Source organism: Arachis ipaensis, chromosome B4 (genome assembly GCF_059453495.1).
Source record: "Arachis ipaensis isolate K30076 ecotype BB chromosome B4, ASM5945349v1, whole genome shotgun sequence".
In the NCBI taxonomy this organism is placed as follows: Eukaryota; Viridiplantae; Streptophyta; class Magnoliopsida; order Fabales; family Fabaceae; genus Arachis; species Arachis ipaensis.
In genome coordinates, this window is record NC_142439.1 from 10988974 (window position 1) to 11005178 (window position 16205).

General features: G+C 37.4%; 1 protein-coding gene across 1 annotated transcript; it reads right to left on the reverse strand.

Moving 5' to 3' along the window:
- Nucleotides 1-5406: 5406 nt before the first annotated feature.
- LOC148566655 (uncharacterized) lies at nt 5407-6452 on the reverse strand. The gene is made up of 2 exons (XM_021120719.2): nt 5674-6452; nt 5407-5472 (listed from the first exon to the last, which is right to left on the reverse strand). Exons 1-2 carry the CDS (start codon nt 6352-6354, stop codon nt 5407-5409), a joined length of 747 nt encoding a protein of 248 aa, XP_020976378.1. The 5' UTR covers nt 6355-6452.
- Nucleotides 6453-16205: the final 9753 nt, after the last annotated feature.

The following is a 16205-nucleotide window of genomic DNA, read 5'->3' on the forward strand; positions in this document are numbered from 1 at the left end:
AACAACTACAACCACACACACCACCTCAACGGCGTCTCCTCCATTTCCCAACTATCCAAGAAGCCTAAGCTCTCGTCATGAATTAATCATCGTCCTAAACCAAACACTTTAAAAGATATATAAAAGCTACAAAAAAAATTAAATGAAAAATTACACATACATTATATTTTCTTAAAAAACTACTCATTTATAGTTTATCAATTTTTTTTTTAAATATACAAAATAAATGTCACATTAGTTAATATTCGATCTCCTTTGATATTGCCATCAAGAACTGAAAATAAACTATAAAATAATACATCAATTATAATTAACATTATTTGAAAAACAACAAAAGATAACCCCCATTCACATCATTAAAACTCTTGCATACAATACTACAATAGTCTTCATAGTTGAATTCTTATTCCTCCGCTTGTCCATTAAAATTTAGAAACCTTGTATAAATTTGCTTTAACTTCTGTTAAACGAAAACCAGGAACAAGATCCTGTACAAAAATAAAAATTTAAATGATAAGATTTAAATCTTTTACATTATTGAATTATTGAAATCAAGTTAAATTGAAATAAGATAGATATGAATAAGATAATATTATTAAAACACAAAATTAAACTAACCCTAATAATGAAATAGATTAGAGCACAAAATTTTAACTTTCTTGCACTACAAGCAACTAAGAACAATGAAACTTACATCCAACTGTTTCTGCAGATTTCTGGGCTGCTTTTTCTGCTTCCGCGGTGACCAGTTTTCGCCCATTGTCATCTTCATGAAATCTTCCTCAATCTCCGATTCCGTCAGCGCGAACCTAAATGGCGGTCTCTCTTTTTTGTTGCAACTCCTGCTTCTTGTTCTACCTTTCCAAACGGTTTCTGCAGTGCCGTCACATATGCTCTCATTGATCTTCAATCCATTTGGACTGCGTTCCGCAACCGCCGCTGTCACCATTGGTGGTGTTGGTTCAAGCGGTTTGTGATTATCTTCCCTGCTGAAATTTCCTTGTCTGATTTTGTCGGATGAAATCTTGAAATCATGCATGAGCTCCTCTCTCGTCACGGCGAGATCATGCAATAATGTCGGTGGCAGAGAAGGTGGTATCCATGGAGTGTGACTCTGGTATCCCTTTGGCTCTGCATTATTCTTCTTTCTCCTCTTCGGATTCACAGTTGGTTCCAGCGGCAACTGCGGCAGCTCTGTGCCGGGATCATGGCCGGTAGTGTTTGTAGCTGTGATGGCATCCTTATTAGTAGTGCAGCCGATCCTCCTGTCTCCGCACTTGATGATGAGTTTGCGAGGACGGTTGGCAGTATTGCATCTTGTAGTTTCATCGGCCGTGGCCCTTAGGTTTGGTGGTGGCAGATCAGGCGAAACGGGAGGCTTCTTCATTGCCGGACGGGAAAGGAAGTGGGGTGGTGTTGCTAGCGATTTGAAGGGTAGAGAAGGGAAGCTGACCTTGAAGGAAGGGGAAATTAGTGAACTTGAGATGATGAAGAAGTGTTGGAATTGGGAGAGAAAGGGAAAATACAGAGAGAAGCAGAGCGCGGTTGGAAGTGGAAAATTCGATACTCTTTAATTTGGATTTTGGAGCTTAAGTAATGCACTAATGAGTCATATATATAAGATACCCACTCAATTCACAAATTAAAATAAATAAATAAATAATTTCATTCTCATTCCTATTCTTGTTATTACTTAGTTATTAGTTTCACATGGTAAAAGAGATGTTACTATTTAACTGAATTAGGTAACGGTAGAAATTAAAATAAATAAATTTTTGTTCCTCTTTAATTCCAGTATGTGTAATTTTTGTTTTTACTTTACACATAAATAATAATGCTACATATATAAAAAAAAATCAATCACTAATTAATCCTGGTATATAACGATACGTATTTGAAAGTGAAAGAAATTAAAAAATTTGTCTACTTGCAATCGTTTTTAAATCAGGAGAGAGTTAAGAATCCGTTCCACTTTCAATCGTGAAAGAGATTAACAAGATTGCTCCACTTGCAATCGTTTTTTTTCTTTGTGTCTTGTTACATAATTGATTATTCTGCTACAAAACATTCAATTATTTTAGTGATTAATTATTTAATTAGAAAACTATGTGAATTAAAATATATAAATATATACAAATATATTATAATTAATTTGATAATTAATAATTTTTAGTATACATGGAATATTTTTCATATATAGTAATATAGATGACATTGTTTTTGGAATATTATAAACTAGATTTTAGGATTTAAATTGTGGATATTACAAAAATTGTTACAAAGAAATTTTTTATGTATTTAAAGATCTTGTAAGGAGCACTATAACATTTTGGAGCTAAGATAATATTTAAAAAGTGTTACCTCAAGGTTTATAAAAAGCTGCCTTTGATCTATAGCAATATTTTGGGACTTGAAGCAACGTTATTTTGCAGAATTGACTGTTGCCTTGACCCAAGGCAACACTTTTTTTGCTTCAAAAGCAAGACAACTCTTTAGAAACGTTGCTTATTCTTTAAAATGGATAACGCTTTTGAACTATATTTTAGAGACAATACTTTACACTTGTTCTTTTCACTGTCATGCTTCAGCTACTAGCAAAAGCGTTGCCTCTTCTTCTAAGTATGCAACACATTAAAATGTTGCCTATTGTTTAGAATATGCAACACGTTAAAATATTGCCTATTTATTTGAATTTGCAACCTGCTAAAGTGTTGCCTGTCAAGTTGATATGCAACCTTGGAAGCAACGTTAAAATATTGCCTATTTTTCTAATTATGTAACCCATATAAGTGTTGTCTCTAAACTAAATATGCAACTATTCAAAGATTATATTTTTGGCTAAAAATACGGGTTGTTTTTGTAGTAAAAATACAAAAGAGATGTGTATAATTATTTAATTATTAAATAAATTTGTACACAATAAAATTTAGAAAAGAGATAAAACTTCAGCTGAAATTCTTAAGAATTATAGGGACTTGAGGGCAAGGCATAGTTACCCAAATAAATAAATAAATAAATAAGTTACAAAGTTCACTTGATTTGAGTCCTTGCCACAGACTGACTATCTACGGTTACACATATGCAAAATGCATTATAATGCATATAATTTGAATTTAGTTTAGTAGTCAACCCTAACTAGAGACTCAATTAATAGTAATTAGTGTAAGATGCATGGATCAGTTTCCAAATCTGTTTTGTCTTTGTGCAATGATGGAAAGAAGCCTGGAGACCCCTCGAGTCCAGATATCATATTTCCCTTTATTTCTACACTCAATCTCTACAATTCCCCTTGCATCTGTCTTCAACCCAAAGTATTTCCGCTTTTTGCCATCATCAAGCAGATATCTCCCTGACCATGCTAGTAAGTCTCTGCAAATATCTAGCACAGCATCTACAAATTCAAGATTACAAAGAATTTAGTACCTGTTTATGATCAGGATTATCCCCATATATAAGGAAAACAATGTTGTGACTTGTGAAGCCAAAGGTAGCTTACTCTTCCTTTTTGGTAATGGTTCCTACAAAATGTCTGCTCTTCATTTTTAGTATCACATGAAAATTTTACAAACCATGACGAACTGATACAGATAAAGAATCCCATTATCAGGTGTGAATTCTTGAAAGGAAAAAAAATTACCTGGCCTATTCGATGTATGTAAACAAAAACTATTTTCTAGTTAAGATCACTTGCAGTTTTCATCATTATTCATTACTATCTATTTTCTAGTGAAGATCACTTGCAGTTTTCATCATTATTCGTTACTATGTCAAGTCATTTTGCCAACAAAATAAAATTGATTTAATACTAGTAGCAACATTTGTGATTGATGTTCTGTTACCTTTGCGGGTTCGTTCGAGTAATTCACTTCCCTTAGCAAGTAGCTCTTGGTTGCAAACGGTGATAATTTTTGTCTATTTTGGAAAAGCTGTGAGCTTAGAGATAAAGTATTACAACAAATCATTCAGTAAGAATTCTGACATCTAAAATCTAAAAAACTAAGGAACTATCTCAGAAATCAGAATTTGCAAATTGCAAATAAGGAGTATACGAACATAGAGAATAAGCATCATTATATTTTCTCAACAACGAAAAGAAAAAGATTCTCCTTTTCTTACAAATTTGTAACACAAACGTGGTCTTAAGTTCAAAGAGATAACTTTTGGACTGTTCTATCTTAAACCAAATTTATCATTAGCATTTAATACTAATTATTATACATCTGATTTATATGATAAAGATTTCCCAGTGTATTAATATAGGCATATCTATCAGTTCCCCAATTAAGAAACAGATATGCGTCCAGAAAATAGCAAAGTATAAAAACCAACAAAAAATGCTTTTGAGAAACTTTTAGCTGTAGATACCTGTAACGTCATGGGTGGAAGTAAAACAAAAGTGTCAACAAAATTCAAGAGCATTTTAGTAACATAGTACGAAGAGTAAACAGAGCCAATGAAACAGAAAAAGAAATAGAATTGCCAATACTAATTGTCTATGCAAATAGTTTATGCTGGTGAGAAAGAAGAAAATTTGCAAGAAGCTAACAGTTTGTGCAAGTACAATCAACATGAATAAAGTTCCAAAATTTATAAATTTCATGTTGATTCAGAATTATGCTGTCTATTTCTCATGCTTGATATTGTGACAAAAGACTAATTTATAAATTAAAAAATAAATACATCCTTTTAATTTTTTTTGTTAAAAGACTAATTAATTCCTTTTGATATTGTGACAAAAATATCTTTTTATAATAACAAATTAAAATTAAATGAATTTAATCCAATAATTTCAAAAATAATAAAAATTCAAGATCAAAGAAATAAATAACAAATTCCCATTATTCATCTGAGAAAATAAATTCATAATTTTTTATATGAGAAAACAAATATCCAGTTATTCAATATGAGCAATATATCGTGTTCCTGTTTTGCTATCACTTTTCATCTCCAAGACTCTACCTTCTTTCCACCAATGAATTCTTGCACTACCAACAACTACAACCACACACACCACCTCAACGGCGTCTCCTCCATTTCCCAACTATCCAATAAGTCTAAGCTCTCGGCATGAATTAATCATCGTCCTAAACCAAACACTTTAAAAGATATATAAAAGCTACAAAAAAAATTAAATGAAAAATTACACACACATTATATTTTCTTGAAAAACTACTAATTTATAATCTATCAAAATTTTTTTAAAAATATACAAAATAAATGTCACATTAGTTTATATTCGATCCCCTTCGGCATTGCCATTAAGAACAGAAAAATAAACCATAAAATAATACATCAATCATAATTAACATTAATTGAAAAAGAACAAAAGATAACCCCCATTTACATCATTAAAACCTTTGCATATAATAGTCTTCATAGATGAATCTTTATTCCTTCGCTTGTCTATTAAAATTTAGAAACATTGTATAAATCTGCTTTAATTTCTGTTAAACCAAAACCAGGAACAAGATCCTGTACAAAAAAAAAATTTAAATGATAAGATTTAAATCTTTTCCATGAACTATTGAAATCAAATTAAATTGAAATAAGGTAGATATCAATAAGATAATATTATTAAAACACAAAATTAAACTAATCCTAATAATGAAATAGATTAGGGCACAAAATTTTAACTTTCTTGCACTACAAGCAACTAAGAACAATGCAACTTACATCCAATTGTTTCTGCAGATTTCTGGACTGCTTTTTCTGCTTCGGCGGTGGCCAATTTTTATTCATTGTCATCTTCATGAAATCTTCCTCAATTTCCGATTCCGTCAACGCGAACCTAAATGGCGGTCTCTCTTTCTTGTTGCAACTCCTGCTTCTTGTTCTACCTTTCCAAACGTTTTCCGCAGTATCGTCACATATGCTCTCATTGATCTTCAATCCAGTTGGACTGCGTTCAGCAATCGCTGCTGTCACTACTGGTGGTGTCGGTGCAAGCGGTTTGTGATTATCCTCCTTACTGAAATTTCCTTGTTTGATTTTGTCCAGTGAAGTCTTGAAATCATGCATGAGCTCCTCCCTCGTCACGGTGAGATCATGCAATAATGTCGGTGGCAGAGAAGGTGGTATCCATGGAGTGTGACTCTGGTATCCCTTTGGCTCTGCATTATTCTTCTTTCTCCTCTTCGGATTCACAGTTGGTTCCAGCCGCCCTGTGCCGGAATCATCGTGGCTAGTAGTGTTTGCGTTGATGACGTCCTTATCAGTGGTGCAGCCGATCATCCTGTCTCCGCACTTGATGATGAGTTTGCGAGGACGGTTGGCAGTATTGCATCTTGTAGTTTCCTCGTCCGTGGCCGTTAGGTTTGGTGGCGGCAGATCAGGCGAAACGGGAGACTTCGTCATTGCCTGACGGAAAAGAAAGTGGGGTAGTGTTGCTAGCGAATTGAAAGGGTAGAGAATGGAAACTGACCTTGAAGGAAGGGGAAATTAGTGAACTTGAGATGATGAAGTGTTGAAATTGGGAGAGAAAGGGAAAATACAGAGAGAAAGAGAGCGCTGTTGTGGAAAATTTGATACTCTCTAGTTTGGATTTTGGAGCTTAAGTAATGCTTCATATATACCTGGGTGAGTTTTAGGGTGCGCCTTCCCCAATCAGGCGTGCCACACGCCTTGTACCTTTTTGGGTGTTGGCACAATTTTTATGAGACACGTGTTGTTTTTAGTATCAATATGTAGACCTGAGATGTAGTTTTTAGCTGGTCAACAGATTAATGAGATCTTCTCAGAGTATTAATAATTTGCTCCATGGTCTTGAGAAAATATTCAAATTCAACGTTATATATGACAAGTACATAAATATAAAAGAGGACCGAAAATAAATAAAAAATTTAAAAAAGTAATTGATATTGATCGACAAAAATTACTTCTTAACACCATTTTTAAATAAATAATTAAATGCAAAAATTTTATAATATTTGTTATAAAGATATATGTGAAAATTATTATTAATAAAATTTTAAAATATATTTTAATTTAATAAATACATAATAAATATATTAGCACCTAAATTATATATTTTTATAAAAAAAAATTGACAAATAACCTTAATACATTTTTTTAAGTCATGTTATTTAAATGTTTAAATTACTTAATTTTAGAGTATTTATTTATTTTGGTCCTCAGAAAATTTTAGACCAGACACTTTAATTTTTAAATAAAATTAATTATTTAATTAGTCTCTAATAATTAATTCTGTCAGTCACTTAGGTCCTTTATTTCGTCAACTTTAATAGAGGACAAAATAGTCCCTGTCAACTCTAATAGAAGACAAAATGGTCCCTGACCCCTCTATTCGAAAATGATACTGTTCTCTCCTAGTTTTTATAATATCTTACATAACCATAACAGTAGTCTAACACAACTTCAAACTACACAATGTACACTCTACAACATCAATGTTCACAAGAAAAAAAAATCTTTAACTTGTTATCAACCAATTCATCATCATTGCCTCTATCATCTCCATGGTCACATTGTCCATCACTTTAATTGCTTCCTTCAACTTCTTCTCCGAACCAATGTTTAGTAATCGCTTCAATTTTCATATAAGCGGCGACGGCGACATTACTCGTTGTACTAATAGCTTGGATGCAAGGTCGAAACTGTTTGCCAGCTTGAACTCCGGGAGAGAAGGAACGAAGCACTCGGGTCCAATCTAAATATTTCTATGAAATAATATATCGACAAAACCTTAGAAAACCAGTAAAATTAAATAAAAAAATATAACAAGAAATAATGAATATATTAATATTTTTCAAGTATTCTATAAAGACAGAGAAAAAAGTATTTCATCAACCTTCACAATCCGAGAAAATAAAATCTCCAAAACAGTTTTGATTTAAATTATGATTTTAATATAAGATACCATGAATATACTTCTTTTGGGGTGAATGTGGATCGGATCGGATTGGATCCAATATTCGCAGTTTTTAAGATCGATTCGGATCGGATATCGGATATATCCGCAAAAAAAATAATTTAAAAGCTGATTTTTATTAAAAAAATATCAATAAAATTTATTTCTTTATTCGTTTAAATATGTTTACTCTTAAAATAATATTAAATATACTTTTCTTAAATAATAAATTAAAATAATACAATATTTATGATAATTATTAGTTAAAATAAAACATAAAAATAATATTCACTTATTTATTTCTTTATTTTTGCAGATACCTACACAAAATCCACAATCCGATCCTATTAGTGTGCGGATCGGATCCAATCCAATAACCTTACGTATTGGATCCATATCCGTAATTTTTTTATCGAATTCAGATAAACACCGCGGATATGTGAATCGGATCCGATCCATGAACACCCATATACTTCTTTTCTCTAAAAGACCTTTTCTAAAAATCTTTTTTTCTATTGTAGTTAAATTCTCTTTGGTTGAACTTGAAATTCTTTTATTATTAACATCCATTACTTCTTAAATCTGCATATTTTTTACCATTATTCTCTACTTCTCTTTCTTTTTGACTTAATTGTGTCGCATTCATTATGAATTAATTATGTCTCAATCTTAAATTTAGTAAATAATAACATATAATTAATGATGACAAACATATATATTAAAGTTAGGTTAATAACTTAAATAAATTTGATAAAATTGTGTTATGTTACAAATTTAAAATTGTTATGGTGTAGTCTAAAATTTAGAGGATCTAAATTCTCATTATAAATAATACTGGTTCCATCCCCCTGTGTTACGCATGAAAATTATAGGATAAAACACATTGTGATCGTTACCATTTTTCAGAATATATATATATATATATATATATATATATATATATATATATATATATATATATATATATAAAATAACACCTGTTACGATGGGTAACCGGAGATTAATGGGTTGGACTCGTTGGGTTGGCTCAATCGTCTGAGGAAGGAAGCCTCCGAGCGAGTCCGTGTCTTTGGGGCCTCCGTCCGACTTGTGAGTGTGAGAGAATGGGGGGTGGTACCTGCAAAGACACTCCGATGCCTAAGTTAGCAAGGATGTAAGCAGGTCTAGAGAGTATTGGGTCTTAGTAATATCTGAGGGGTGTCAGTGTATTTATAGTGGTGAGCCAATAACCACCATTGGAGTAGTTCCACCTTAAAAAGGGAATAACCGTCCCTTTATCTTAGGGAAGTTGGGATATGGCTCCTGGAAGTGGGTTGAGAGATTTTAGGGGCAGTTACTTACTTGAATGAGTATTATCTGCCAACTAATCCTTGTCCCCAACTTTTTTAGAGCAAGTCGTGGTAACAACCGACCTCTCGAGGGAAGGTCGGTGCAAAGTGAGGATCAATTCCTTTGGATTAGGCCTCTTATTTGTTCCTGGGCCTTAGCGTTAGATCAGGGTATGAACAGTGCCCCTACTCGAGCCCAATCTCTTTTTAAGAGGTGAGGTCGAGTACCTCAACTCGGGTTTGTAACCGACCTGGTGAGGAAACGACGTGATTTTTCTAGAACTGACGTGTTTTCAAAATTTCTCAACAGTCGCGTCTAATCAAAACGTCGCGTCCGTTAGGAATTTGCGTATTCACACGCGGGGATCAGTTACATTGGTAACGGTGCACCTCTTTAATGACGGCCTCCGTTTTTACCATTATGCCCCTAACGTATTTATAAATACTTTCCCTCTCTTTCTTTATTTCGTTTCTGAAAACCTTCGCATTTGCTTTCCTTGTTCAAAAAAGAAAACACTCTGTTCACGAGGATTCCTCCTTTCTCTGAGCCTCTACTGCCCTATCCGTTTTCAAGCAAAGGTTAGTTCTTTTCTCTACTCTCTTTTTACGAAATACTTTCGTTTGCATGTTTCTATTTTGAGAGGAGGGTTGACTTATAGGCTTAGCAACTCTGTTTTGTTTGAGGATTTTGTCCCAGGCCCCTTAGAGATCCTGTTTTTTTATCCTTTTTCTTTTTCCTTTGTAGGTTTCGCTATCTCCTTTATTTAGGAAAAGATGTCTTCTGTAGAATCCCTCGCTCTGTGGGTGGATGTTACGGTTCTTGGGGAAGAACCTTTTGTAGATACTGACTACATCACCGATCTTCGCACTCATCATAGAATTTATGCTTCTAATGAGGATGAGCCAAAATACAAACTGGTTGCCCCGGGTTCGGAAGACCGGGTTTGTTTTGGAAGGGCTTCTGACGAGGACCCTCATTTCTTTTTTATGTATGAGAGTTATTCACTCGATTGGGAGTTTTTCTACCTTTTTCCTCTTTTGAGATTTCTGTTCTGCACCATTGCCGTGTCGCCCCTACTCAACTTCATCCCAACTCTTGGAGATTTTTTGAAGGTTTACCAACTTATTAGCCAGGATTTAGATTTTCCGAACTCTTTGAGGATTTTATTTTATCTTTTCCATATGACCAAGCCCTTTAGTGGGTAAAACAATAAACAACAGTGGGTGTCTTTTCGGGCTATTCAAGGTCGGAGACTTTTCAACCTTTTTGACGAATCCTCCCATAATTTCAAAAATTTCTTTTTTAAAGTTCAAGCTGTAGAGGGTCACCACCCCTTTTTTCTGGATGAGAATTTTATTCCCCGCTTTCCTTTATACTGGCTGGAGGCTTCTTCTGTGGAGAAGTATGGTTTGGATGACCTGGATGAGGTCGAAGAGGCTGTCGTGGGGTTCCTCCGAGAAGTTTGGGGGAGGGCCCCTTATTTGGATACAAAGAAATTTCTCCAAGGGTCTCCGAGTTTTGTTCGGGCCAAGATAGGTAGATATAATTTATTTTTTTATTATTCCGACTTGTTTTTGAATGTTTTTTATTCTGGAATTCCGACTTCTTTGTGAATTGACTTTTTGTCTTCTTCTTTTTCAGAAATGGTGAAGAAAGCTTCTGCCTCCTCTTACCAAAAAGTCCAGGATGCCAAGAAAAGATCTCGGGCACGGGTGGACGCAGCAAGGTCTACTGGCGATCTTCCCCCTCCTCCTCCTCCTTATAATTTGGGGACTTCCTCCTATCCTATTATGGTATCCTCTTCCTCTCTTCCTTCTCCTCCCCCTCCGCCCCGACCTTCCTCTGAACCTAAGAAGAAGAAAGGGAAGACTTCTGGCTCTTCTTCCGGGGCTGCCTTTGATGGTCCTCAATTTGTCCGAACCCATCTTTTTTCTCATTCAACTATTAGTATGGATGATGCTATGGTTCAGAACCATCTAAATCTTATAGTTCAGGGAAGCGTTCGGGCGGCTGGGGTTTATACCAAGCTCCTGGATATTTTTTAACATACTCCCCTCAGTTCTTTGGGTTCCACCCCAAGAGTTGAGGAACTTGAGGGGAGGATTTCGTTATATCAGGAGGAGGAGAGGAAGTTGAAGGAGGAGGTTACCAAATTAAAGGAGGAGAAGGATAAGATTCGGGAGAGGGAGAAGAAGCTGATGGGCCAGTGTGCCATGGCAGAGGGCCTTAAGGAGAAGGCGGAGCAAAATTATATCAGACTTTTTATGGAGAATTTAGACCTGAAAAATGAGCTCTCCGGGTGTCGGGACGCTTTCCAAGACATGGAGGACTCCATTGCTGAGGGAGCGGAGGAGGCGTGGAGGATTTTTAAGGAACAGGTTGGGGTCATTGCTCCCAACCTGGACCTTTCTCCCTTAGATCCTGATAAAATCGTAGTGAATGGCGCAATTGTCTCCCCTCCCCGACATGAAACTGACTCCGAGTTAAAAACTCGGGGGCAGAGGATAATGGAGTCTCCTCCTCGGGGTGACGTTCCGAGTTCTTCGGGGGCTCCTTCTGAAGTTCCCGACCAGCCTGCTCCGACTTCTTCTGATGCCGTTCCTATTCCTGCTGCTCCGACTCCTGGTGGTGACCTTCCTTCTTCTAATTAAGTTATGTTGGCTATATGGGGCCCGGCCTGTGGGTCCCCCCTTTTTAAACAATTTTTATGTTTTTTATTTATACTGGTAACTTGCTAACAATTTTGTGGCCTTTTTTGGCCATAAACAAAATTAAAAATACCCTTTTTTAGATAAGGGTTTTAGGTTATCTTTTATGTTGGCCTGCATGCTTTCTTCTTAGGTTTTTGGAAACCTCTTTTGATCTTTTTTGTTTTTTCGAAAACCTTTTTTCATTTTTTGAAAAGGCTTTTACTAGGGCTGATCGTCCTTTCTTAAGTTTTGGGACAGTTTCTGCCTATTGGTTTTCGATGTATTTTCTTATCTCTTTTTGGGTTGTTCCTTATACTCAATTTTGGATTTCATTGAGTTTTCGTAACTTAGGTTATTTTTGCGATGCATTTCATCTGTCCTCGGTTTCTCGACTTCTAGGTCGGCCAATTTTCGAGTTTTTATGATCTGCTTATATAACCTCTTTACACCGACTTGTACCTCGTCGTTTTATCCTGATGACCATCTAGGTCGGTTCATGGGATTTTCACATTTTGTCGAGCTTAAGTCGGCGCGTTTCGTAGAAAAAGTAAAAGGGTGAAAAGGAATTTATAAGAGATATTGTAAAAGATCTTTATTTATTTGCAAAGGTACTTTATTGCTACTAAGGATTTTTGATGATTTAGTAGCTCCTTAGCCTCTACTTTGATGCCTCATTAAAAACCACCCTCCAGGAAAAACCTTTTCTTTTGGGAGAAAACCATGAAGTTGGGAAAAAAGTACATCAGGGAGTAGAGTACGCTTTTAACTGTAGTACCTTTTCATATTACAAGCATGCCACGACCTTGGTAACTCGGTGCCGTTTAAGTCGGTCACCTTATAATAACCTTTTTCTAAGACCTCACTAATTTTGTATGGTCCATTCCAATTAGCAGCGAGCTTCCCTTCCCCATATTTGTTGACTCCAATGTCATTTCTGATTAAGACCAAGTCGTCTGGGGTGAAACTCCTTCGAATGACTTTTTTGTTGTATCTGGTAGTCATCCTTTGCTTCAATGCCGCCTCTCTTATCTGGGCTTGCTCTCGGATTTCAGGGAGCAGTTCAAGTTCCTCTTTGTGCCCCTGTATGTTTTCGACCTCATCATAGAAGATCACCCTTGGACTTTGCTCGCCGATCTCTACTGGTATCACGGCTTCCACGCCATAGGCAAGTCGGAAGGGTGTTTCCCCTGTAGCAAACTGTGGCGTTGTCCGATAAGCCCATAATACTTGGGGGAGCTCTTCAGCCCAAGCTCCCTTTGCATCTTGCAACCTTTTCTTCAATCCCGCCAGTATAATTTTGTTGGCTGTCTCGGCTTGTCCATTTGCTTGTGGATGTTCCACCGAAGTGAACTGGTGTTTGATCTTCATGCTGGCTACAGGCTTATGAAGGTTGAGTCGGTGAACTGAGTGCCATTATCCGTGGTGATGGAATGAGGTACCCCATACCTTGTGATGATATTTTTGTAGAGGAACTTCCGACTTCTCTGGGCAGTGATGATGGCTAATGGTTCTGCTTCTATCCACTTTGTGAAGTAGTCTATTCCCATTATTAAGTACTTTACTTGTCCTGTAGCTTGGGGAAAAGGTCCTAATAGATCCATCCCCCATTTTGCGAAAGGCCATGGAGAAGTTATACTGATGAGATCTTCGGGGGGATCCACGTGGAAGTTTGCATGCATTTGGCATGGCTGTCACTTCTTCACAAATTTTGTGGCATCCTTCTGCAAGTTCAGCCAGTAGAACCTAACTCGGATTACCTTTCTGGCTAGCGACCTGGCTCCGAGATGATTTTCGCAGATTCCATTATGAATCTCCTCTAGCACTTCATTTGTCCTTGAGGTCGGGACGCACTTTAGCAATGGTGTTGATATTCCTCTTTTATAGAGGATATTTTTCACCAGAGTGTAGTGTTGTGCTTCCTTCCGAATCTTCTTGGCCTCTTTTTCCTCTTTGGGGAGGATGTCAAATTTTTGGTATTCGACTAAGGGATTCATCCATCCGAGGTTTAGCCCGGTGATTTCAAGGACATCCTGTTTGGCCTCTGCTTTAACTACAGAGGGTTCTTGGAGAGTTTCCTGGATCAAGATTCTATTATTCTCCCCTGGTTTGGTACTTGCTAACATGGAGAGGGCGTTTGCTCTGCTGTTAAGATCCCAAGTTATATGCCTGATCTCGGTATCTGCAAAGCGCCTGAGGTACTCCAAGGTTTTGTCCAAGTATCTCTTCATATTTGGGTCTTTGGCCTGATACTCTCCATTTATTTGGGAGGTCACCACTTGAGAGTCGCTGAATATCATCACTTTTGTTGCACCGACTTCTTCTGCCAACTTCAATCATGCGATCAAAGCTTCATATTCCGCCTGATTATTGGAAGCTGGGAATTCAAATTTGAGGGAAACCTCTATTTGTGTTCCCCCCTCATTGACCAGTATTATGCCTGCACCACTTTTTGTCTTGTTTGAGGATCCATCTACGTATAGTTCTCATGTAGTTGATTTTTTCTCTTGATCTCCTGCATATTCTGCTATGAAGTTGGTGAGGCATTGGGTTTTAATTGCCGTCCGAGTTTCATACTTCAGATCGAACTCGGAGAGCTCTATTGTCCATTGAACCATTCTCCCCGTAACATCCGTCTTTTGGAGGATTTGCTTCATGGGTTGGTTCGTTCGGACTCTTATTTTGTGAGCTTGGAAGTAAGGCCGTAACCTTCGTGAGGCTATTACTAAGGAGTAGGCGAACTTCTCTAGTTTATGGTACCTTAGTTCAGGGCCTTGTAGAACTTTGCTGGTGAAGTACACAGGATGCTGCCCGACCTCATCTTCCCGTATTAGAGCTGATGCTACAGCTTTGTCTGCTACAGGCAAATATAGGATGAGTTCTTCCCCAACTAGAGGTCGGGTCAGGATTGGAGGTTGGCTCAAAAACCTTTTGAACTCCTGAAATGCTTCTTCGCACTCTGGAGTCCATTCGAACTGGCATCCTTTTCTTAGAAGAGAGAACAGTGGAAGGGATCTTAATGCTGACCCTGCCAAGAACCTGGAGAGGGTTGCAAGTCGACCATTCAATTGTTGAACCTCTCTTAAGCAAGTTGGGCTTTTCATTTCTAGGATGGCTTTGCACTTGTCGGGATTTGCTTCAATTCCCCTTTGCGTCAGCATAAACCCCATAAATTTTCCAGCCTCCACCGCGAAGGTACATTTTGCGGGATTTAGCTTCATCCCATGTAACCTTATGGTGTTGAAGACTTGCGAGAGGTCGGTCTCCTCCTTGGTTTTCACTAGCATGTCGTCCACATAGACTTCCATTAGGTTCCCAAGGTGGGGAGCGAACACCTTATTCATCAGCCTTTGGTATGTGGCCCCAGCGTTTTTTAATCCAAAAGACATGACCACATAGCATTAGTTTGCTCTAGGCGTGATGAATGATGTTTTTTCTTGATCCGACTTGTGCATCAGGATTTGGTTGTATCCCGAGTAAGCATCCATAAACGACAAGTATTGATACCCTGAGCTGGAGTCTACTAGAGTATCAATGCTTGGAAGATGATATGGGTCTTTAGGACATGCCTTATTAAGGTCGGTGTAGTCAACGCACATCCTCCACTTGCTGTTTTATTTTTTGACTAGTACTACGTTTGCTAGCCATATCGGATACTTGACCTCCCTGATGAAGCCGGCCTCTAAGAGCGCTTCTACCTACTCCTTTACCACTTGAACCCTTTCTGGACCGAGCTTACGCCGTCGCTGCTGTACAGGTCGCGATCCAGGATATGCTGAGAGTCTGTGGGTCATGAGCTCGGGGTCTATCCCTGGCATGTCGGAGGCTTTCCAGGCGAAGAGGTCGGAATTGTCTCGTAAGAGCTTTGTCAATCTTTGTTTTAGGTTTTTCTCTAGGTTGGCTCATATGTTAGTGTTCTTTCCTTCCTCCTCGCCGACTTGAATTTCTTCAATTTTGCCTCCCGGTTGCGGTCGCAGCTCTTCTTTGGCTCTTGCTCCGCCGAGCTCTATGGTGTGAACTTCCTTGCCTTTTTCTCTCAGGTTCAGGCTTTCATTGTAGCATTTTCTTACCAATTTCTGGTCTCCCCACACCGTTACTATCCCTGCATATGTTGGAAATTCCATGCAAAGGTGAGGGGTGGACACCACCGCTCCAAGCCGATTTAGGGTAGTCCTGCCGATTAAGGCATTATATTCTGACCCGACGTCGACGACTATAAAGTCTACGCCCAGAGTTTTGGATTTTTCCCCTTTCCTAAAGTCTTGTGGAGGGGTATGAATCCTAGTGGTTTTATTGGCGTGTCGCCTAACCCGTACATGGTA